Raw genomic sequence first — 23488 nt, forward strand, 5'->3', positions numbered from 1 at the left:
GTTTAATGGAACATTAATCGTGAGACTTCGTTAAATATAATGACATTATTCTTAAAGTATTTACAATTAAGCTTTAATATGAATTGAAATAATGACAAACCTTAGAGATTACCGTGTATGTAAGCTGATGTCCACGTCTCATGGGGCATGAATACGAGATATCAAGTTTATACATATGTATAAATATTATAAGTAATACTTATACTGATGATTATAACAACCATTATGCTTGTAGTTCTCCACCTCTCAAAATTTTGTCACCAAATGTGTTTGATCATAACAACTATTATGCTTAAATACAAGCTAATTGACCAACCAATAGATCCGGCCTAGTTTGATAGGTTTGGGTACAACTTGAGCATGTAGTTCCCCACCTTTCAAAATTTTGTCTATGCGAGTTTTACAACTTTGAGCATGTAGTTCCCCACCTCTCAAAATTTTGTGTGCGAGTTTTACAACTAAACTTGCTCATTTGATCAAATAGTTTAGTGACTAAAATTTTACCAAATGAGCTATGATCACAGGAACAACAACTAAACTCATTCCAAAAGTAAATGTAAGAATATTTTTATTTTTATGATATGTATGTAGATGTAGAGAGATATACATTACCAAGTATAGATGATGCATCTTTCAAAAAAGAGTATAGATGATGTATTTCATTTGGGCCATACTCTAAGTAAAGCCCGACCCATGTCATCAATTTTACAAACCTAAAACAAATCCAAGGGCACTTTCGGAATATGAAAATATCTAGGTCACTATAAAATTCTTACAACCCTAATTTCTTCATTCTCTCACACTTCACTTGTTCCTTTATCACTCAGTCTCTCTCTGCGGCTGAGGATCCGAACGAGTAACAACCTTCCATTTCGTTTCAGCTGAGGTATCATACTTTGATTCCTTTCTCTTTAATTCGATCTATGTTTCTCTGTTGTTCAATTAAATGTATTAAATGATGCTTTTTTCATGATTTTGTTCGGTTCTTTTGTTTAATTTGCATGTTTTGATTTTGTTTCAAGTTTGAATTTTTTTGTTGTTGTTCGTTTATTTGGTTAAAAGGGTCTTCATTTTTATTGTTGTTTTGAGTTTTTGTCCTGTTTGTTTGTTACAGTTTCTTGTTTTTCTTATGATATGTTGTAACATGATTAGTTGTTTGTATTTGATGATTTCATGATGTTGTATGTTAATTGGATCTAATTGATATGATGTTACTCTTGTAACATGATTTATTGTTGTTGTTTAATGATTTCATGATGATTTTTGAAATTGGATCTAGTTGATATGTTTATTTTATTGTACTTGTTTTGTTGTTAATGATTTGGTTAATCTGTTTGATTATATCTTAATTGGTTAAGCTGGTTTCTTGATGATTTAGTTAATATGTTTAATTAGATGTTTAATTGGTTAGGCTGATTTTTTTGAACTTGATGATTTGGTTAATCTGTTTGATTAGATCTTAATTGGTTAAGCTGATTTTGAACTTTTATTTTTGAAAGAAGCTGATTTTGAACTTGATGATTTGGTTAATCTGTAATTGGTTTAGCTGATTTTGAACTTGATGATTTAGTTAAGCTGATTTTGATTTTTTTTTTTGAAAGAAGTTGATTTTGAACTTTATGATTTGGTTAATCTGTTTGATTAGATCTTAATTGGTTAAACTGATTTTGAGCTTGATTTTGTTAATCTTTAATGTAATGTTGAACCGTTGATGTGGTTACCTACATCAAGTTCAAAATCAGCTTAACCATGCACGATCTAATAAATCAGTATCAATTATATTGGATATGATTTGTTGCTTTTCTATTAGATTGGTTCATTGAGGGTAGGGCTTTTTTAACTGGATCTTATGTCTTGAAATGATTTTGTTAGGGTTTGAGCTTGATGTGTTCAACTTCTGAGCTTGATGTTGTTAACTTCTGAGCTTCATTTTGTTAGGTTTTGAGCTTGATGTGTTAAACTGATTTTGAGATTAATGTTGCTAACGTTTGAGTTTGATGTTGTTAATTTTTGAGCTTGATGTTGTTAACCATTGACGAATTATTCTGCTCAATTAAGGTCTTTGTTTTGATTAAATCTTATTTTCTTGGATCTGATTTGTTGTTTGCTTATTGGTTTGATCAATTATCATTATTTGTGTTATTAACATGAGTTCTGGCATTTGAAACTTATTAATTAATTTCTTGCTCGTTAACTTAGTTTATTTTTAAACTGATATATGTCCTTACTTGAGTAATTTTGTGAATTGCAGTTTAAGACATCATGGGAAAAGAAAAGATTCATATCAACATTGTCGTCATTGGACATGTCGACTCTGGAAAATCAACAACAACTGGTCACTTGATCTACAAGCTAGGAGGTATTGACAAGCGTGTGATCGAGAGATTCGAGAAGGAAGCTGCTGAGATGAACAAGCGTTCATTCAAGTACGCATGGGTTCTTGACAAACTTAAGGCTGAGCGTGAAAGAGGAATTACCATCGATATTGCCTTGTGGAAATTTGAGACCACCAAGTACTACTGCACAGTCATTGATGCACCTGGACATCGTGATTTCATCAAGAACATGATTACTGGAACCTCCCAGGCTGATTGTGCTGTTCTTATCATTGACTCCACCACTGGTGGTTTTGAAGCTGGTATCTCTAAGGATGGACAGACCCGGGAGCACGCTCTTCTTGCATTTACTCTTGGAGTGAAGCAGATGATCTGTTGTTGTAACAAGGTAAATTTCGTAGATCTTTTCTATGTGTAAAATTGCAATAATTTCTTACTAAATATGTTGAGTTGCAGGTTGTGAAATTAGTTACAGTCTGTTAAGTAACATCATTATAATATTATAATATTTATTTGTTATGTTTATATGCTGATTCTGACTTTGGTATGTATATTTTGATTTTGTTACAATCTATTGTGTATGTACATTATTTTAATTTTTTATATGTTATATCTAGTTGTAGATTCTGACTTTGGTTTCAATATTTTGTTTCAGATGGATGCTACCACCCCTAAGTACTCGAAGGCCAGGTACGATGAAATCGTGAAGGAAGTTTCATCCTACTTGAAGAAGGTTGGTTACAACCCAGACAAAATTCCCTTCGTTCCCATCTCCGGATTTGAAGGTGACAACATGATTGAGAGGTCCACCAACCTTGACTGGTACAAGGGACCAACTCTTCTTGAGGCTCTTGACCAGATCAACGAGCCAAAAAGACCCACAGACAAGCCCCTCAGGCTTCCATTGCAAGATGTTTACAAGATTGGTGGTATTGGAACTGTGCCAGTTGGACGTGTTGAGACCGGTATTGTGAAGCCCGGTATGGTTGTGACTTTTGGACCCACTGGATTGACAACTGAAGTTAAGTCTGTTGAGATGCACCACGAGGCTCTCACTGAAGCTCTTCCTGGAGACAATGTCGGATTCAATGTTAAGAATGTTGCTGTGAAGGATCTCAAGCGTGGTTTCGTTGCATCCAACTCCAAGGATGACCCTGCCAAGGAAGCTGCCAACTTCACTTCCCAAGTCATCATCATGAACCACCCTGGACAGATCGGAAACGGATATGCTCCAGTGCTTGATTGCCACACCTCTCACATTGCTGTGAAGTTTGCTGAACTTGTTACCAAGATTGACAGGCGATCTGGTAAGGAGATTGAGAAGGAGCCTAAGTTCTTGAAGAATGGTGATGCTGGTATCATTAAGATGGTTCCCACCAAGCCCATGGTGGTTGAGACCTTCGCTGAATATCCTCCACTTGGACGTTTTGCTGTCAGGGACATGCGTCAAACTGTTGCTGTTGGTGTCATCAAGGCTGTGGAGAAGAAGGATCCTACTGGAGCTAAGGTCACCAAGGCTGCTGCCAAGAAGAAGTAATGTCACAACATGGTTGCTGCACAAGCTGTCTTTTATAGTAGTTTATCATTTCAGAGTCTTAGTTCATTTCTTTTCCAGTTTTATTTTCAAGTTTTTGTCGATTTCATGCAGCTAAACTTACAGAACTGGGTTCTTGATCGGCGATGGTCAATTTTCTTGTCTGTTTGATTTTGATGGTACTGTTATTTTCGTTTTAAAGTCTTTGAGAACTTCATTTTCTATAGGCAGCTATATAAGGTTTATAGCTTCATTTTGCTGCTGATGGATGATATTATTGCATTTTAAATTTTGAGACAATTTTGTCAATCCTGTTTCTGTCGTTCATTTTTATAATTTGGTTTGATAATTTATGTCTATGGATTAGCTTTTGCTGTGAGTGATAGTTATTGATCATGCTTGATAGAGGCCTGCAATTTGGCTTATCAAGTTGGAATTTGTCATAACAAATATAAATGATCATGACAGGTTTACATTTCCCTTTTTATAAGGTTGATTCCTGTGCAATTTATTGCCTTTACTGATGCTATGTTTTTCCAGAGCTAAAGATTTACTAGTTCTTGGGTATCTGGTTGTAAAACTTTCATTCTCAATTCAATGCAACAGGTTTTTTATCAAACATTATTCGGAGTATAGATTGATGATGAGTGAAAGCCAATCAAAATCTTTTAAGTACTCACATATTTTCATGCATTCTACTGTGAATTAAAATAAATCTCTGGTCAATTTTAAAACGGTGCATGTTTAACATTCATCTGTTCTCAAATCCATTAAAGTTTCTACTCTTGTGGAATGATTCAACTGGAATCCCATTGCCTCACATGGCCAAGAATGTGAAGCATTATGTTAAGGAATGTGCAGTATTCTACTCAGAAACCGTTAGGCTTACTTCAACCACTTCCAATCCTTTGGCGCCCCCTTGCCTCTCATTGAACTCTGTCGATATGGTTGAAGGCATAACCGTACCCAATCTCCAACTCGAAAAGTATGGTCTCTGCGATGTACCGAGGTTTATAATTGATTGAATTCTTGGTGCATATCATAGTTTTGAGTAATGCCAACACTCAATTTGACACTACAAAATTTTTTTTTTTGTTGATGAAATACATCTAAGTCACTCCACTTTATAAATGAGATATGGATCCCAGGTAAAGTGGTGGGATCTATATGTATTCCATCATTAAAAGAAAGAGTGTTTTAAAGAGTATATTAAAATGAGTGTTGTTAGCATTATTCAACATAATTTATACCATCTATACCATTATAATGAGGATGACTTATACCAACCATTTCACCCTTATTCATCCATTGTGAAAAAACTCGTATTTGCATTGAAAATTGATTTACGTCACTTTATTAAGAGAAGACATTCAATGTTGTTGATGCATTAGCTAAGAGAGGAGTTGAGAGCTTTCTACCAAAAGAATATGGGCGTTTTAGTCCTTAAAACTTGATGCAAAATGGCGTAGTTACTTACTTCTATTATCCTCTGAAATTTAGCCCTTGACTGTTAACCATCGCTGCAAATGCATAGCGAAATATAATAGACAAGAAAATGATTTACATCGTATTAATTTATAGGTAAAACTAGAATATAATAATTAAAGTTAATTTTTTTTTGAAGGGAATAATGTTGCATAAAGTACGACTTTTTCACAAGGAGTGCTGACCACGAACGTACCACTCTAAAATATAAGACATGATGATAAATCCATCCACGATCCATCAATATGTTGTTGAATTAATAACAAAAACTTCTAGTAACCAGCAACCAATAAAAAAAATGTTGAATTAATTAATCATACTTTCAATCCCATTACTAATATGTTTTTAAACTCTTTTTAGTACATGTAGGGTAAGTTTGATCCAACGAGACATGATAAAATAAACTATCATAATCTATCTCAATCCATTATTTGACGAGTCAACATGACATGAAGCGTCCACGTTTTGTCGTTGTTGAAAATAAATTCTAAAGTACTATTCAACAAAATTATCCTTATGCAAATATTTCAAATGTGAAGAAAGCTCTTGATGCGTTGACAAATCTCTTCAACAACGACTCTATTAAATTCTCTTGTAAAAGGATCATGAGCACTTGAAGAATATAGAGAATTACACGCTTTCAAAGTATGCAAAAACTTCGATCAAATCTCAAGCACAAAAACACTTAAAAAAATTCTCATGAACTTTCAACCTTAATTAGAATTTCTTAAATGTTTAGAAGTCATTTGAGCATAATTTAGTTTACCATTCTTTGAATCTAAAATGTAAACAACAAACAATCTTTTTGTAAACTCTAATTGTAGAAGTCTTCAATGAGAGACAGAAAATCTTAGACGTGTGAGTCTAAGTGAATTGTAATCTTATGTGATTATAGTGGATAAATCTCTGAAGTATGAGGGGATTGGACGTAATCCTGGATTGTAGGGTGAACGAGAATAAATATTTGTGTCTATCTCTTCTCTCTTTCTCTGTCTATCTTTTTCATCATCTGATCAGTTTTGAACTTAGAAAAGATTTTCAGAAAAAGGCAATGCAATTCAACCCCATCTTCTTGAGTTTTTATCGCCTTCACATTGTATTAGTTTAGAGGTAAAACTAGAATATAATATCTAACGTTACAGAACAAAAACATAAAATGGACTTTTTCACATTGGAGTGCTTACCACGACTTGCTTACTACTTTATATAATATGAGAAATGATGATGAGTCCATCCATGATCGATCAATGAGTACAAAGTCAAAAACTACTACTAGTAATAAAAAATAGAGAGAACGTTATGTTTCTCCATATTGGACATGAATTTGGAAACCTCAGGTTCAAAAAAAATATAATTTTAGAGTAAAATTGTTATTTAAAGGTTTTGATTAACTAACTTGACATGTACCTATGTGATGTCATTTTTCAATCGAGATTGTCTCCTCTACATAGACAATATCATGCAATGTAAAAGATAGCATCTCATGTGGAGACACAATCAAATAGTACAACGATAAAAAAAAACTTTGATCAACGATTTTTGAAGTAGTTCTGAAAATTCTGTTTTTTATACATTAAAAATTTAATTCACTATTTTATTCTCTAAAATGTGACCCCTAAGTTAAAAAAGATGAACCCAATCTCTTGATATCAAACTGTAGAGTTTGGTTTCCCTCATAAAGTTTTGAATTTGAGTACTGTGTGTAAAATATAAAACACTTTTGTACTCTTTAAAAAATTATTTAGCATTATTGTACTTTGATCTCGGGACTAATTTGTTGTTTTAATATATTTAGAGTCCGTTTGATGATTAAAGTGTTTACTTAACCTCATCTTATTCTTGAGAAATGATATTTGAACATCCATTTGGTAACAACTATTGTGACAACTTTCTCTCTCATACTCACATTATTTTTTACTTTATCTCTATTGCTATGATTTCCGTGCCAATACTAATTTTTCTTTGTAAATTTTGGTTGTCAAATAGGTTGTCATCAAATTGGTTGTTCAAATAACACTCCTCAAGAGATAAGGTGATATATAATCTCTTTGTCCAAGGCCCCTCCCAAGAATTAGTGACAAAAAAAAAAATGAGAAAGAAGACTAAGCTTACTAATATAGAGCTTGAGTTCCACCTCACCTCTCTGTCCAATCTTATTACGTTTATTTTCACTTATTTCAGTAGTTCAATTTAATCTTTCTTGATTGCTAAAAAATACTTTCTTTCAACAAAATAAATTTAAATTTAATGTATCATTAGGCGGTGTTGTTAACAAATCAAACACTTCATTTTAATTATTAATAAACCTAAAGTGAAAAATGATTTGATACCATATTTGCAAAATTTAGTTGAAAAACTAAAATTCTCTCCTGAAGTATAAAACTCAAAAACATAAACAAAAGTAATTAGAAAATTAATCAAAAACTATTTTTTATGAGAATCAACCTTTCATAAATAAAGTATTAGTTCAAGTGGTAATAGATTTGAGTTTCTTAAACAAGTGGTCAGAGGGTTCGGTCCCTGACCCTCACGTATGAATGGATTCTCCAAGTAATTAAATTCGATTGGAGGTTAAAACCCACTTATGTGTCCAATGAATTCTCCAATTGAGATTAATCATCATTGAACGGGGATGAAAATTTTGTATCTATATCATGATAAGATAAAAAAAAAATGACCTTTTAATATATAAATATCATTAAATACTTAACTTGTATTAAATAAAAAGAAAATGAGTTATGTATTGTTAATGTAAACTAATTTTACAGTTACATTGTGAATCCAAAAAGATTTACACTACAAAGTATTTGAACCTAGTGAAAGTTTTTTTTTTTTTTTTTTTTTAAATAAAGCTTGGAAATGAAGGAAAAGGTAATATTAAAATATTCATTTCTATATTGCTTCAAATTTATTCAAAAAGTATTTGAACCTAGTGAAAGTTTTTTTTTTTTTTTTTTTTTTTTTTAAATAAAGCTTGGAAATGAAGGAAAAGGTAATATTAAAATATTCATTTCTATATTGCTTCAAATTTATTCAAATATATTAATTTTTTGAGAAGTCTTGAGGTTCACATCAAACGTCTTATGAAAATTCAATATTTTGCGGTTATTTTTAAATCATAGTTACAAATTAGACTTATGTTACAATACCATAATTCTCATTGGATGTTATTGTGAGTTCATCTCCATTAAAATTTTAAATAAATTTCAGTTATGTAAGTTATGGTTAAATGATATTGATGTGCAACCTCTCCTTCATCGCTAATGCCTACAAAAGACTCAATCCACCACTTCCATTGACTACTATCATCAAGCATCAAAACCTCTCCATCATCACAACCTCTTTAATCTTCAACATGTTTATTTTCAGGATTAAATTAAATATGTGATTGAAAGGTTTTAGCTCTATTATGAGCCTTGAGTTCAACGGCTTCTCCAATTGTAAATAAATGGGTTAATAGTTTCTCCAATGCAAAATATTCTTCATCTAAGGTATATATATTATTCTATCCACACCTTGCTTTGTGTCATGCTACATACATTAACTTGATAATATTGCTTTGTGATACAAATATTAGCATGATTTAACTCCAATACCACACGATGCCGACCCTTCAAAACTTTAGAACAAAAAAATTAAGTATTCCAACTATAATACTACCATCATTGCCAATTCTTATATTATACGCAATGGTCTATATTGAGTAAACTAAGAACAAGAAGAAAGTGATAGAAAGTATGAGAAAATGTGAGAGAAAACCAATGTTTCATTGATTATTCAAGTATAGCATGGTTATAGTGAATCTCTAACTGGTCTACACTAAGCTATTATGTGTGAGACATACATGACAGCTCCTACTCATGTAACTAACTTCCAAAGTAGTTATAACCGTTTTTACTAGCTAGGGTTTGTGATTGCTTGTGTAGCAAGTAACTCTTGTATAGTGTGCTCTTCCTCTTTATCCTTTAGTATCTTTGATTCTAGATCTTCCATGCTATGTTCCAATAGCCCCCCATAAGCTGGAGCATGATAAATTTTATCATACCTAGCTTGGACACAAAGGAATTGAATTTGGGAGGTCGTAGAGGCTTGGTTAGAAAATCTGCTAACTGTTCTTCACTAGAAATAGGAAGTAATCTCAATATTCCCTTTTGCACCTTTTCTCTAATAACGTGACAACCAATTTCCAAGTGCTTGGTTCTTTCATGAAACACTAGGTTAGCGGCAATGTGTATAACACTTTGACTGTCATAATACAACACAGGTTGTCTAATACATGTAGTATGTTAATCCTTCAAAATATACAAAATCCATTGAAGTTAAAAAGTTGCAGTAGAGAGAGCTCTATATTCAACTTCAGATGAGGATCTAGATACAATCTGCTGGTTCTTACTTCACCATGAGATTAAGGATGATCCAAGAAAGAAACAAAATCCTGATGTTGATCTCCTTGAATGAATACACCCTGCCCAGTCTGCATCTACATGGCCTAGGATTTGTAACTCTGATTGTCTAGGGAAGAACAAACCAAGGCCAAGATTTTGCTTTAGATATCTGATAACTCTACATGCAGCTTTGTATGTGATACAGTAGGAGCATGTAAAAACTGACTAAGCTACTGAGTTGCTAGTGTGATATCTGGTCTGGTGGTGTTAAGATAAAGAAGCCTTCCAATAAGCCTCCTATAACAAGACACATCAACAAAAGGATTGCTATTGTCTTGGTACAATTTTGTTGAAGTATCTAGAGGAGTAGTAGCATGTTTAGAGCCTAGGAGACCTGAAGATTCCAAGAGATCTAAGCAATATTTTCTTTGTGATATGAATATCCCCCTCTTGGAGTGAGCCACCTCCAAACCTAAGAAGCACTTCAAAACACCTAAATCCTTGATCTTAAAATGAGAGTCTAAGATAGACTTGATTCTAGCAAACTCAGTGAGAGATGATCCTGCTAGAATGATGTCATCAACATACACCAATAAAGCAGTGAAATCATAACCTTGCTGATGAGTGAAGAGAGAATAATTTGAACCTGACTGTGGGTAACCTTCTGCTATGAATAAAGATGTCAACTTTTCATACCATTTCCTACTTGCTTGTTTGAGGCCATATAAGCTCTTTTGCAACTTGCAAACTGTGTTTGGTGCACTCGATACTCCTTCTGGTATGCTCATATATACATTCTCATGTAAAGCTTTGCTACTGGTGTGAAAGTATAAAAGAAATCAATGCCTTCAACTTGATTATAACCTTTGGCAACCAATCTAGCTTTGTATCTTTCAATGCTACCATGAACCTTGTGTTTGATCTTATGGACCCATTTGCTTCCAATTGGCGTGACATTATGTGGAAGATCAACAATAGTCCAGGTTCCATTCTTCTCTAAAGCATCTAATTCAGATTCCATGACTTTTAACCAATGTTTAGACTGTCAAGCTTCTTTGTAGGTTTTTGGCTAAGTACAACTTGTGACAGACATAGAAAAGACTCTCTAGGATGGTGATAAGTGTGCAAAAGAATGAAAAGATGCAATAGGGTAAGGAATACCTGAAGAGATTGATGCTAATGTAGAAGAAGAAGAAGAATTACATACATAATCTGCTAGATTAGATGGATGGTGTTTAGTTCCAGTAGGTTTAGAGTATAGTCGAGGAGTGTCGTCTGGAGGCTCAACATCACATGAAATTTCATTAGGTGAATTTAATTGATATCGAGTAGGAGGGATATGTGAATCAATTATGTCAGAAGAAATGGGAGTTATGTGATCAGGGGAATTGTTTGAGTAGTAATGCCAAGTAGCTGGTGATGACTTATTTTTGAGCTCATAAAAAATAGTTTATGCAAATAAATAAGGTTTTATGTTAATTTATACATTCTCACTAACGAACATTGTATCTTCATAAGTTGTTTTTTCATATACTATCTTGACAAGCTTTATGAATAATACATAAAAGCTTATTTATTTCTAACTAACCCACTGATATTGAGACGTGATAATCAAACTTGAAACTCAAGAGAAGCACACTCAAATGTCTCAATCCAACACCACTCTTAGAAATGGTGGTTGGGCCTAATAGAACCCAACAAAACCGGCTTGTGAGGTGAGGATTGCCTCCACTTATAAACACATTGTCAGACCATCTCTTATACGATGTGGTACTCTTTAACACACCCCCTCACACCTAGGACTGGATATCTGGAGCATGGACATAAATGATGGGTGGCCTGATAATGGAAACCTGATAGCAGGCGACCCAATGGACCATTGGATATTGGAGGAGGCTCTGATACCATCTTAGAAATGGTGGTTAATTGGACCTAACACAACCCCACAAAACCAGTTTGTGAGGTGAGGATTTCCCCCACTTATAAACACATTGTTAAGACATCTCTTATTCGATGTGAGACTCTTTAACAACCACCAAACCAATCCAAGTGAATTTGACTAAAAAGCTTTAAAATAATTCCATTTCTTTTTATGAAATAGTTTAGTGTCTAAAAATTCAGGATGTCTGAGATATATGAATTATAAACTCTATCATATACATATATCATATTTTTTTTCTTTCTTAACAAATGTGTTAGGATATTTGTTAACCTGCACAAGATAACTAAGTACGCTAAAAGTTGTGCTTTGGGTACCATTATTATTAAGATTAGAAAAGCTTTGTTAAAGTGTTTTTCATTCTTTAACAAGCTTTGATATAATAGAGATAGACAACATAGGCTACTTACATCACTGAGTCAAATTCATCTAATTTTCTTTTTGATTAATTAAATAAAAGATCTCTATAAATATCTATACTTTCGTTTTTACTTCCTTAAAAAAAAACACTTTTTACTTTTTATAAAATTTTCAATCACCACTCAGATTTGGCCCAACCAATTGTTAAACAAAATTTCATCTTTAAAGTGAATAAGTGAAAAATTCAGGATTGAAACTCCAGTCCATACACGTGATAATGCATTGATTCAAAAAATTGAGCTAGACTCACATGAACTACTTAGTCTAATTTTTAAATATGTTTTTTAATAGTTATTTTGTCCACAAGTTCCAACTTAACCAACAAATGTCAAAATTATTTATTTGCTTTAATGATTTTAGAAACTATGATGAATATATTATTATTCAGCTAAACTATTTGTCGGAAAAACTAGAAAATACAATGAATGAAAATAAAAAGAAAAAAGAAAATGGGAGCTGAAGAGACATATCAAAGAAAGCAAGTGCGAAACCCATTTTTGAACAAAACAAGGAATGCTTGAAGAAGAAATGAAGACATGGGAGATATTCTTCAATGCCGACGCCGATGATAACAATTACAAGTGGCGGAAAATCAACACTTCAAATGATGTTATTAAACCTTTACCCCCTCATATTCCTATTCCCACCTCCCGCACTTCCTTCTATACAACCTTCTCCTACATGCTTCTGCAGGACACCTTTTCCAACCTCAAGGTACTTATTTCTCTTCATTTTAGGGCTTTGAGGATGTTGTGTCAGGGTCTGTTACCGCAGATGATCCCAATAGTTTTACGTTATAAGAAAATTGGGACTTAAAATGAAGGGACTTGATCTCACCTCATCTGAGTCGTTATAAAATCACCAACAACTCATTTCAACTTATTAGGTTCAATTCGTTAACTCAAATCACATAAGTAAGTACTATATACAATTGAATCAGGTCATGAAGCAAACAAATCGAACTTTTTTATAGCTCAAGATCAGCTCATTTTAGTAAACAAGCTTAATTTTTACTCCATCCGTTTCAAAATGAGTGTCGTTTTAGGTGTTTACACACATATTAAGAAATGCAATGATTAAAAGAAAGAGAATGATTATTTTACCAAATTATCCTTATTAACTATTGGTTAGTTTTAAAAGTAATACTTTGAAAAGAAAAAGTTATTATTGCATTGGAAACTGAAAGTGACATTCATTTTGAAACAATTTTTTTTGGCTAAAGCGACACTCATTTTGAAACGGAGGAAGTATTATTTATCTATCCGTTTCTCAAATCTCAGCGACGACCAAACGATTTATTATTTATCTCTCGATTTCTCACAAATTCATGCAAGGATAATTTTGAAGTGTCTTTATTTGAATTAATGTATATTTTTATTTTTTTAGATGACGAAAATGTGATATATGATAGTTTTGTCTTCTCGAATTCTCTATTCAATAGAAGATATAGTTAATTTTCTTCTTGAGTCTGTCTTGAATAGAGAATTTGAGAAGCCAAAACTATCATATATCACATTTTCTTCATCTAAAAAATATAAAAAATATACATTAATTCAAATAAAGACACTTCAAAAATATCCTTGCAGGAATTTGTAAGAAACCGATAGATAAATAATAAATCGTTTGGTCGTCACTGAGATTTGAGAAATCGATAGATAAATAATAAAAATTAAGCTTGTTTACTAAAATGAGTTAATCTTGAGCTATATAAAGTTCGACTCGTTTGTATATAGTACTTACTTATGTGATTTGAGTTAACGAATTAAACCTAACAAGCTGAACTGAGCTGTTGGTGAACTTAAAACGACTCAGGTGTGGTGAGATTGACTCCACTCATTTTAATTCATAATTTTCTTATAACATAAATTTTTTGGAATCATGTGCGGTATCAGACCCTAACACAACATCGTCACGCCCTAAAATGAAGAGAAAGAAGTACCTTGAAGTTGGAAAATGTGTGATGCAGAAGCATGTACGAAAAGGTTGCACATAGAAGGAAGTGGGGAGGTGGGAATAGGAATAGGAGGGGATAAAGGTTTAATAACATCATTTGAAGTGTTGATTTGTCGCCACTTGTAATTGTTATCGTCGGCGTCGGTGTCGACATAAGAGAATATCTCTCATGTCTTCATTTCTTCTTTGATTGTTCCTTGTTCTGTTCAAAATAGGTTTCACGCTTGCTTTCTTTGATGTGTCTCTTCCGCTCCCATTATCTTTTCTTTATTTTTATTTTTATTCATTCATTATATTTTATAGTTTCCCACCAAATATTTTAGCAGAATAATAATATATATTCATCATAGTTTCTAAAATCACAAAAGCAAATTAATAATTTTGACATTTATTGGTTGTGTTAGAACTTGTGGATTAAATAAATGTTAATCAAAGAACAAAATAACTATTAAAAAACATATTTAAAAATTAGACTACGTAGTTCATGTGAGTAATGCATTATAATGTGTATGGACTAGAGTTTGAATCCTAAGTTTTTCACTTATTCACTTTGAAGTTGAAATTTTGTTTGACGATTGGTTGGGCTAAATCTGAGTGGTGACGGAAAATTTTACAAAAAGTAAAAAGTGTATTATTTTGTAGAGAAGAAAAACAAAATGATATACGTATATGATAGAGTTTAAATCCTAGACATACAGGACGTTCCGTTTATTTATCTTAAGAGATGAATTTCTAGAGAGTTAACTATTTTTTTTTTTGTTACAGACAATAAACTATTTGACAAAAAGAAATGGTATTATTTTAAAGCTTTTATGAGTCATAAATTTAATTACCCTCATTTTACAAAATACGTAAAAAGAAAATCATGAGTTTCTTTGAATTGCAAATTTTTGTTTGGTTTATCAACCGAAATAGCTCTCGTCCAAACGTTTGGATGATCCAATTTGGATTTTTTTTGGTCATGTGATATTTTTTCTTCTTATCTTATTGAGGGATATTATGTGAATGAATCAAGTAGTAAATTTAATAAGTTAACGTTCTAAGATCTCGTACTATTGTCCCTCAAAAAAAAAAAAAAAAAGATCTCGTACTATTTTTTTTTTACTAGAATAGCTTTTATTTTTCTGATTTTCTTTCTTTTTAAAAACGAAAATACCACACATATTTGATACAAATATATAAGTAAACAGTAAATAGGCACCAAATAAACATAAACTTCTTTAAAAAAAAATAAAATAAACATAAACTAAAAAGAATAAAAGAAACTTATTAAATTATCCTATATTTGATTTTCTTCAATTCATATAATTTCTCTTTTAGTTATCGACTATCAGCATCTATATTATATAAATTTGAGGAATTTTCTCTAATGTATAAATGAAAGTTTTTTAAAATACTCTCACCATATTCATCCTCACATGAGAAGGATCTATGAGGATCCATGAGAAGGATCTTAGACTTAACCATGGTGAAATTTTCATTCAATCCAGTGAGAAAACACATAACATATAGCTAGTAACACATGATTCTTCCTAGCAGTGTGCATAGATTCACATGAACATTGATTTCTGCAACTACAACTAGGCATAAGCAAATAAATTTTCAATCCTTCCCATAAAACTTTCAATTCAGATTAAAACGTAGTAACTGATTTAGAATCTTGTTGTAAAGCATAAATTTTTTGCATTACTTCTGAAATCCTTACCAAATCACCTCGAGCAAAACGCTCCTTGAGATCATTCCAAACATCTGTAGCATTTTCCATGAACACAATGGACTGAGAAATTGAAGGATCAATTGAATTCAAGATCCATGAGTGAATTAACATGTTGCAGAGATTCCATGTGCGAAAAGAAGGATCAAACATATCAGTGGCCGGAGGGATCGTACCATCAACAAACTCAAACTTCATCTTTCCTCCAAGAACCCTTCGCATGGAACGAGCCCAAAAATGGTAGTTAGAACCATTCAAAACCGGAGTAACCGTCACAAATGAAGGTCCATCACTGGGATGAACAAAATAGAAGGAACTTGCACCATTGTTATTGCGAGGTGCCATGAACAAGAAGAGAAAAAATCAAAGAAGAAAAGAAAGAAACTTGCGGAAGAAGCACTCTTGGGTCAAGTGGCTCATGATACAATATTGAGTAAACCAAAAACAAGAAGAAAGTGATAGAAAGAATGAGAAAATGTGAGAGAAAACCATTGTTTCATTGATTATTCATGTATAGCATGGTTACACATATTTATAGTGAATCTCTAACTGGTCTACACTAAGCTGTTATGTGTGAGACATACATGATAGTTCCTACTCTTGTAACTAACTTCCAAAGTAGTTATAACCGTTTTTACTAGCTAGGGTTTGTGATTGCTTGTGTCGCAAGTAACTCTTGTGTAGTGTGTTCTTCCTCTTTATCCGTTAGTATCCTTGATTCTAGATCTTCCATGCTATGTTCCAATAGTATAAAATGAACTTACCTCTACCTCTTTGCTCCACATCTTCTCCACCTTCTCCCCCTTTCTCCTCATCTTCTCTAACTCCTCCCACCTACCAATTATTTTGATCAGTTGTACCCAAATTCGACCATCTTCCATGACCCACATCATATAACTCTTGTTACTAACTATTTTATGTGAAGTGATAATTAATATTTATGGATAATACAATTATCCTAAACTGATGACCAACTTCATTTTTATTTAAAAATAATAAAACCAGACATGATTATCATTTATCTAGAGCCCCTCAAATTGAAAATCTTTTTTCACTATGTAAGGGTTTATTTTTCTCCAATGATCATTGCATTTTTGCGTAAATTTGTTGACATTTCTCCAATATTTTTGTTTGCTCTAGCTTCTTTGTATACATTTATGCGTCCTTCAAGTATGAAAACACACCGATCTTGGATCTCAAATCCCAACTATTTAGAGAAAATGTTTGTGTCGTTCTTTATAATTACTTCAAAGAAAATGCAAGACACCTGGGGGTATATCATCCATTTTTGAGCCGTTCATTTTTTATGCAATAAATTTATGCGCCCATGCAAGCTATAAGGTTTTTAATTGACATGTGAAAACATAAAATAAAGTATTATTCTAGAGTTAAAATGGAGTGGGAATCAAAATTGATAATTTCAGGAAACTTACATCGTCATCCTTCATTTGCCTAAATAACGCCTAGTATTGTGGCACACTAGATACATTTGTTTGTTTATTGAATATGTCACCATTGTATTCATCCACCTCAAAGAACAAATGAAATATGGAAGATTGAACAAATTCACGCTAAAGACATGAAAATCATTCTTATGCAATTACATACAAGAAAAAGGTAAGCACATGAATAAACATTATTAATATATTAGAAATCATAATGATTAACTATTATTACTAGATAAAGGTCTTACCAACCAACACTTTGGGATCACTTAAATGCAAACTTGTGCTTGCTTGTCCCATTCGATATTTGAGGGTTGCATTCATGGTTTCTCCCTAGAATAATTGTTTATCTTATTTAATCACATCAACGACAAATACAAAGAAGCAAAAACCATAGATCTATTTGGTAAAAGGATATATCCTACAAATAAAGGATGTAAGCATTGACACATACCTCTAAATCCGACTTAGAAATATCTTCATGTAATTTTTTTATACTTATTCCTCAACTTAACTAGATCTAGTCATAGAAACTCATATTATCATTAGTAACTAGCAATGCGCTAGCATCATCTCGACTTATTCTAAAATTATTTTCTATTGTTCGAACATAATCATCACTCTCGTATCCCGAGACATGCACCCAAATTTCCACAAGCATATAAATAATCCAACAAAGAATGATTATTGTTAGTTGAATGAAATAACGTAAAAGAGATACATGCATCACATTAATGAGAATTCTTTTTATATACATGATTCAAGACCAAAATCAACATAGAATTTGTTTGTAATTCCATTTTCCATAGTCTCCTCCATAGTTTTAAAACTCGGACCGGACCGGCCGATCGAACCGGTCCGACCATAAACCAAAGACTATGGAAACTTGAATTACAAAGAAATCCTATGCTGATTTAGGTCTTGAAGATATCTTGTATATCAAAAGACTTCCCATTGAAGAGATCAAAGTATATTTTTTATTTTATTCCATTCACTTAACAATAATCACTCTTTGTTGGCTTATTTATATGCTTGTGGCAATCAAGGTGCAAGACTCGGGATATGAGAGCGATGATCCTGTTCGAGCAATAGAACATATCTTAGAATAAGTACAAAGTATAGTTGAAAAATATTCAATGGTACAAGTACAAGTTTGCAATAAAATGATTTCAAAGCATCGGTTGGTTTTACATATTCTCTAATGGAAAGACCTTTATCTAGTAATAATAGTTAATCAATATGGTTTCTACTATATTAGTGATGTTTCTTGACAACTCATGTGCTTATCTTTTCTTGTAGGTATTTGCATATGAACGATTTCAATGTCTTAGCGTGAATTTGTTCAATCTACCAGATTTCCTTTGTTTAGGGGATGGATGGATACAATGGTTAGATCTTTAGGAAACAACTAAAATGTATCCAGTGTGCCACAATATCAAGAATTTCATAGACAAATCAAAGAAGACAATGTAAGTTTCCTACAATTATTAGTTTCGGTTTCCACTCCTCTTTAATTCTATAAAATAATTCTTTAATTTATATTTTCACAGGTCGACTGGTAGCCAATAGCCTTAAAGTAGTCGATTGGACATAGTATTTACAATGTGATTATTTCCTATTAGCCAAACAACATGGTCTACAATGCTTAACCCCTATTCACTACTAGAAAATTGTCATTTAGAGACCGATTTAGAAACCAAAATAAATTGGTCAGAGTAGAGACCGATATAACAACCGATTATTGTAAACAATTAACTAAAACAAGTTGGTCTATAAATCGGTCACAAAATTTATTTAGCGATTGATTTAAAAACTGATTCTTCAGCTACCAAAATATCACTGTCTATACTCTCGATTAATTTCTCAATTTATAAAATAAAAAAATATTTATATTATGCAGTCACCGATTTATTGGTCACTAAAAAGATTACTATACTACTTAAGCTTCAACTTTGAGCGAGCGTGTCAAACAAATTTTCCCCTTTCACGTTTTCATCATAAGTGAAACCTAAAAATTTCCCTCCTAAATGATTTTTTTTTACATCTTTTCATCAGAAATTCAACCCTAATATTACCCCCTTTCATCTCTTTCCCTATTTTCACTTGAACCCCGAAAAAACACTAACCCTAAACACAACACAACAAAATTTCCCCTTTTCATTGAAATCAAAATCAATCATCATTAAATTGAAACCCATTAGTTAAGATTTGTCATCGTATTGTTCATGTTCCAGCTTTTCCACCGTTCTGTTCATGTTCCATCTTTTCTCATCGTACATGTTTGGTTTTCTCATCGTACTGTTTGCTGCTCCAATTCTCGTTCTTAAATCAAACTCAACTATTAATGTTCTTTTCTCATCAGGTTTGTTCGTCTTCTCATCATGTTTGTTCATGTTCATTCACTCACTCTATTGTTCTTGTTTCTGTTCTCATCCCTACCAGAACAAAAATGAGTCGTTTTCATTTATGTATTCTGTGAATGAGTCATTTTTTTGTTCTTGTTCCTGTTTTTACTCTTGTTTCTATTTTGTTTTTCAGTTTCTTTGAATCCAAAATTGAACCCAGCAGTGAAGGAAGGCAAACGAAGAGATGAAGAATCGGCGACGACTTTGCTGTCTTATAATAACTTAAAGGTGCTTGTTTTCCCTCAAAGTCAGAGTGAAATATTTGGTAGGTTGTTCTTCAACATAGTTGGATTTTAATTAATACTCCCTCCGGTCACATTTATAAGCAAAAAACACTTTTTTAGATGCATTAAATAATTAATGTATGTAGTCACATTTATAGGTCAAATACATTAATCATTCAATGTATCTAAAAAACTGTTTTTTGCTTATAAATGCGACCGGAGGGAGTATGTAGTTTTGACTTTTAGTCTTTGCCCATTTGTCTTTTTTGGATTTTCTATATTTCTACTTCTGTTGCTTATTTACTTCATGATACATCCATTTTAAAGCTGCGTGGGGGTGTATTGAATTAAGATTTCAAAGGATTTTAAAAGACTTTTTAAAGATAAAAAAATCTTGTGGTATTCAAGCAAGACTTTTATGGAATATAAATAAATCTCATGGTATTCAATCAAGACAATCAAGATTTTTTCTTGAGGACAACCAAATCTCATGGTATTCAATCAAGATTTGTACCAATTTATAAAATGTCTATAGGTATTCAAAAATATGTAGGTTTTAATGGATATTCTTTTGTATAGTGGATTTTGTGAGACTTTTTAGTTGAAAATACACATGACATGCTCATTCAACAATCTCACAAAAAACCTTGAGACTATTTAAGACATCCATAACTTTTGTTTTGTCTTTGTCTCATACCCCCACAATCATAGCCTCTACTTATTATTATTCCTTGATCGTTTATATTATTGTTTCTTATTGTTGTTGTTTACGTTCCATTCAAGAACAAAGTTGCTGTCCATGTTACATATAGCCAATTTTGTTCACGTTACATGCTACAGCTTCATAAAGTTATTTTTTAAGTTAATTTGTTTTTCTAATTTATTATTATTCTTTGGTTTTTTCGCATATATTTTTTGTTGTTGTTATTTTACCTTTCACTAACAGGGAAACATTCTTTTTTTTTTTTTTTAACTAAGGGGCAACGTTCTATTATTTTGTTGTACCAACATCAGTCAATTCCATAAAAAAAAAATCACTCTTGTAATATTGAATTTTTCTTAAGAATCATACAATCTTATCAAATCAAATCTTAAAAGTTTATGTTATAAATCCATTCAAATCCTGACTTAAAAATCCTGATTGTGACAAGTCTTTTTAACAAAGTCTTTTAAAATCCTACAAAATCAATACAATCACACACAAAGTCTTATAAAATCTTTAAGATTTTTTTTTGCCAAAACAATCTTTCAAAATCCCAATCCAATACACAAAAATAACTTTACACTTATGAAGTTGTAGCATGTAACGTGAACAAAATTGGCTATATGTAACATGGATAGCAACTTTTTCCTTGAATGGAACGTGAATAACAACAATGAGAAACAATAATATAAATGATCAAGGAATAATAATAAGCAGAGGCTATGATTGTGGGGGTATGAGACAAAGACAAAACAAAAGTTATGGATGTCTCAAATAGTCTCAAGGTTTTTTGTGAGATTGTTGAATGAGCTTGTCATGTGTATTTTCAACTAAAAAGTCTCACAAAATCCACTATACAAAAGAATATCCATTAAAATCTACATATTTTGGAATACCTATAGACATTATATAAATTGGTACAAATCTTGATTGAATACCATGAGATTTGGTTGTCCTCAAGAAAAAATCTTGATTGTCTTGATTGAATACCATGAGATTTATTTATATTCCAAAAAAATCTTGATTGAATACCACAAGATTTTTTTATCATTAAAAGGTCTTTTAAAATCCTTTGAAATCTTAATTCAATACACCCCCTAAAATAAAAAAAATCCTTTGATCAACAATAAAAAAAAACCTTTGATCTTAACAAAAAAAAACCTTTGATCAACAATTTTTGACTGGTTCTTAAAATTATGTTTTTTATACCCTAAAAGTTTAATTCACTATTCTTAATATATAATAATACGAAGGTTCACAATGCATGCCTAATATGAAAACCCTAAACCTAATTTATATCTCACAATTACCTTTGTGTCCTCCTGCCTTTTTTGAGGGTTTTGAAAAATATATATGAAAAAAATTCTCTCCAAAGATTCGATCCCATGAAAAAATTCTCTCCAAAGAGATTCGATCCCATGAAAAATTCTCTCCAAAGAGATTCGATATCGAAAAAATTCTCTCCAAAGATTCGATCCCATGACATATTGGTTACTTCAAAGTATTTTGACCACCAAGCCACTTACTGTTTTTGTGATATCATTTGGCTTCCACTACATGATATCCAACATTAAACTCCCTTTTCTAAAAACCAATTAATTCTTTTTCCTTTCTTTCCAAACGGTTTTGAACCCTTTTTTCTCCTTCGCAATCTAAACCCAAAAGTTTGTGATTTTCAACCATTTTTTCCCTTCATACAATAACTTTTTTTCAAAAATTTGTTCATTGTTTAAACATGTCGACAACTAATGATATAGTCAATCTGATGCTTATATATGAAAATTGAAATAAACCATCTCTTTTACTTTATCTGTGTCATCTCTTTTTTTTCAACTTCAATACACCATTTTTTTTTATTGTTCCATCTCCCTCTCTCTCACTTCTCCGTTCACTATCACCATTCATTATCCACACCATCAGTGCAGTAACCAAAAAATCATCACTATTCAACCGTCACCGTCGTCACCGTTAACAAACCATCGTCGCGGTCAATTTTCATCTCGTCATTACCATCACCGCCATGACAATGACTCCGTCGCCGGCAGTCCCCTCGATCCTCTCTAGCGATCTCATCCTTGATGTACTTTCGTTTCTTCCTATAAGATCTTTTCTTCGATTCAGGTATGTAAATAAGTGTTGGAAAACCCTAATTTTCGACCCCACCTTTGTGAAATTGCATCACCTGAAATCACAATCACAAACACGAAATTCACCCTTCCCACTGTAGGTTGAAGAATTCAGGTGGTGGTTGCGGTTATGAAAACAGACCTATGCCTCTTCTGCTGCTATCATCTATATTTAAGTTTTTTTTTTTTTAGCTTTTATTTGTTACAACTATTGTTTTGTCTGTGATTCTTTATCTTTTATGGTATTAGATGATTTGTTGTGAAATTGAGAGTAACTGAATCATTGAGGAATTAAATAACTTTACTCGCCATTGCGAGTTATGACAGTTCCTCTCGGGAAAAACCCCATTTTCACCCCAAAACCCCAATTTTGACTTCCCAATGCCCAAATTTGATCCCAAAGTTTGTCTAAACATTTCTAAACATGAAAAGACACTCAATTCCATATAAAATTTGCCCCAAAACATTCTCTTAACAAAAATCATCATTTGACCCATTTTTCATCAAATATTCAAAAACAACACAAAGTCATATCAAACTCTCCAATTATGATTACCCAATGTTTTAATCATCAACAACAACATCTATCAACAACAACAGCAGCTAAACATCATGAATTCACCAACAATTCATCACAACAACATCTCATATCACCATTTTTGGACAAAAATGCAAAGTATACATATAACCACCACTTGAGCATGTAATTTCATCACTAACAACTCAATTAACATTCAAATTACATACTCAAACATTGCATCAAAACATGAACACGAATTTGAAAGCAATTAGGTTCAATTCAACAATTTCACAAAAATG

The 23488-nt window shown here is 32.2% G+C and overlaps 2 protein-coding genes across 2 annotated transcripts; one reads left to right on the forward strand and one right to left on the reverse strand.

The window, feature by feature from the left end:
* Positions 1-799: 799 nt before the first annotated feature.
* LOC146913215 (elongation factor 1-alpha) lies at positions 800-4179 on the forward strand. The gene is made up of 3 exons (XM_085716448.1): positions 800-886; positions 2252-2724; positions 2992-4179. The coding sequence occupies exons 2-3, from the start codon at positions 2263-2265 to the stop codon at positions 3871-3873; spliced, it is 1344 nt and encodes a 447-aa protein (XP_085572574.1). The 5' UTR covers positions 800-886; positions 2252-2262; the 3' UTR covers positions 3874-4179.
* Positions 4180-15685: 11506 nt separating this feature from the next.
* LOC146913216 (uncharacterized) lies at positions 15686-16111 on the reverse strand. Its single transcript, XM_085720891.1, has one exon. It carries the CDS (start codon positions 16109-16111, stop codon positions 15686-15688), a length of 426 nt encoding a protein of 141 aa, XP_085577017.1.
* Positions 16112-23488: the final 7377 nt, after the last annotated feature.

Source organism: Medicago sativa, chromosome 6 (assembly GCF_051527215.1).
Source record: "Medicago sativa cultivar Bolivia chromosome 6, Bolivia_mono, whole genome shotgun sequence".
NCBI classification, from domain to species: Eukaryota; Viridiplantae; Streptophyta; class Magnoliopsida; order Fabales; family Fabaceae; genus Medicago; species Medicago sativa.

Excerpts from the sequence above, each read along its gene's own strand:
- LOC146913216 (XM_085720891.1), bottom strand. The coding sequence starts at position 16,111 with ATGGCACCTCGCAATAACAATGGTGCAAGTTCCTTCTATTTTGTTCAT.
- LOC146913215 (XM_085716448.1), top strand. The coding sequence starts at position 2,263 with ATGGGAAAAGAAAAGATTCATATCAACATTGTCGTCATTGGACATGTC. Across the intron at positions 2,725-2,991 it reads TGATCTGTTGTTGTAACAAG|ATGGATGCTACCACCCCTAA; the intron begins GTAAATTTCGTA and ends ATTTTGTTTCAG.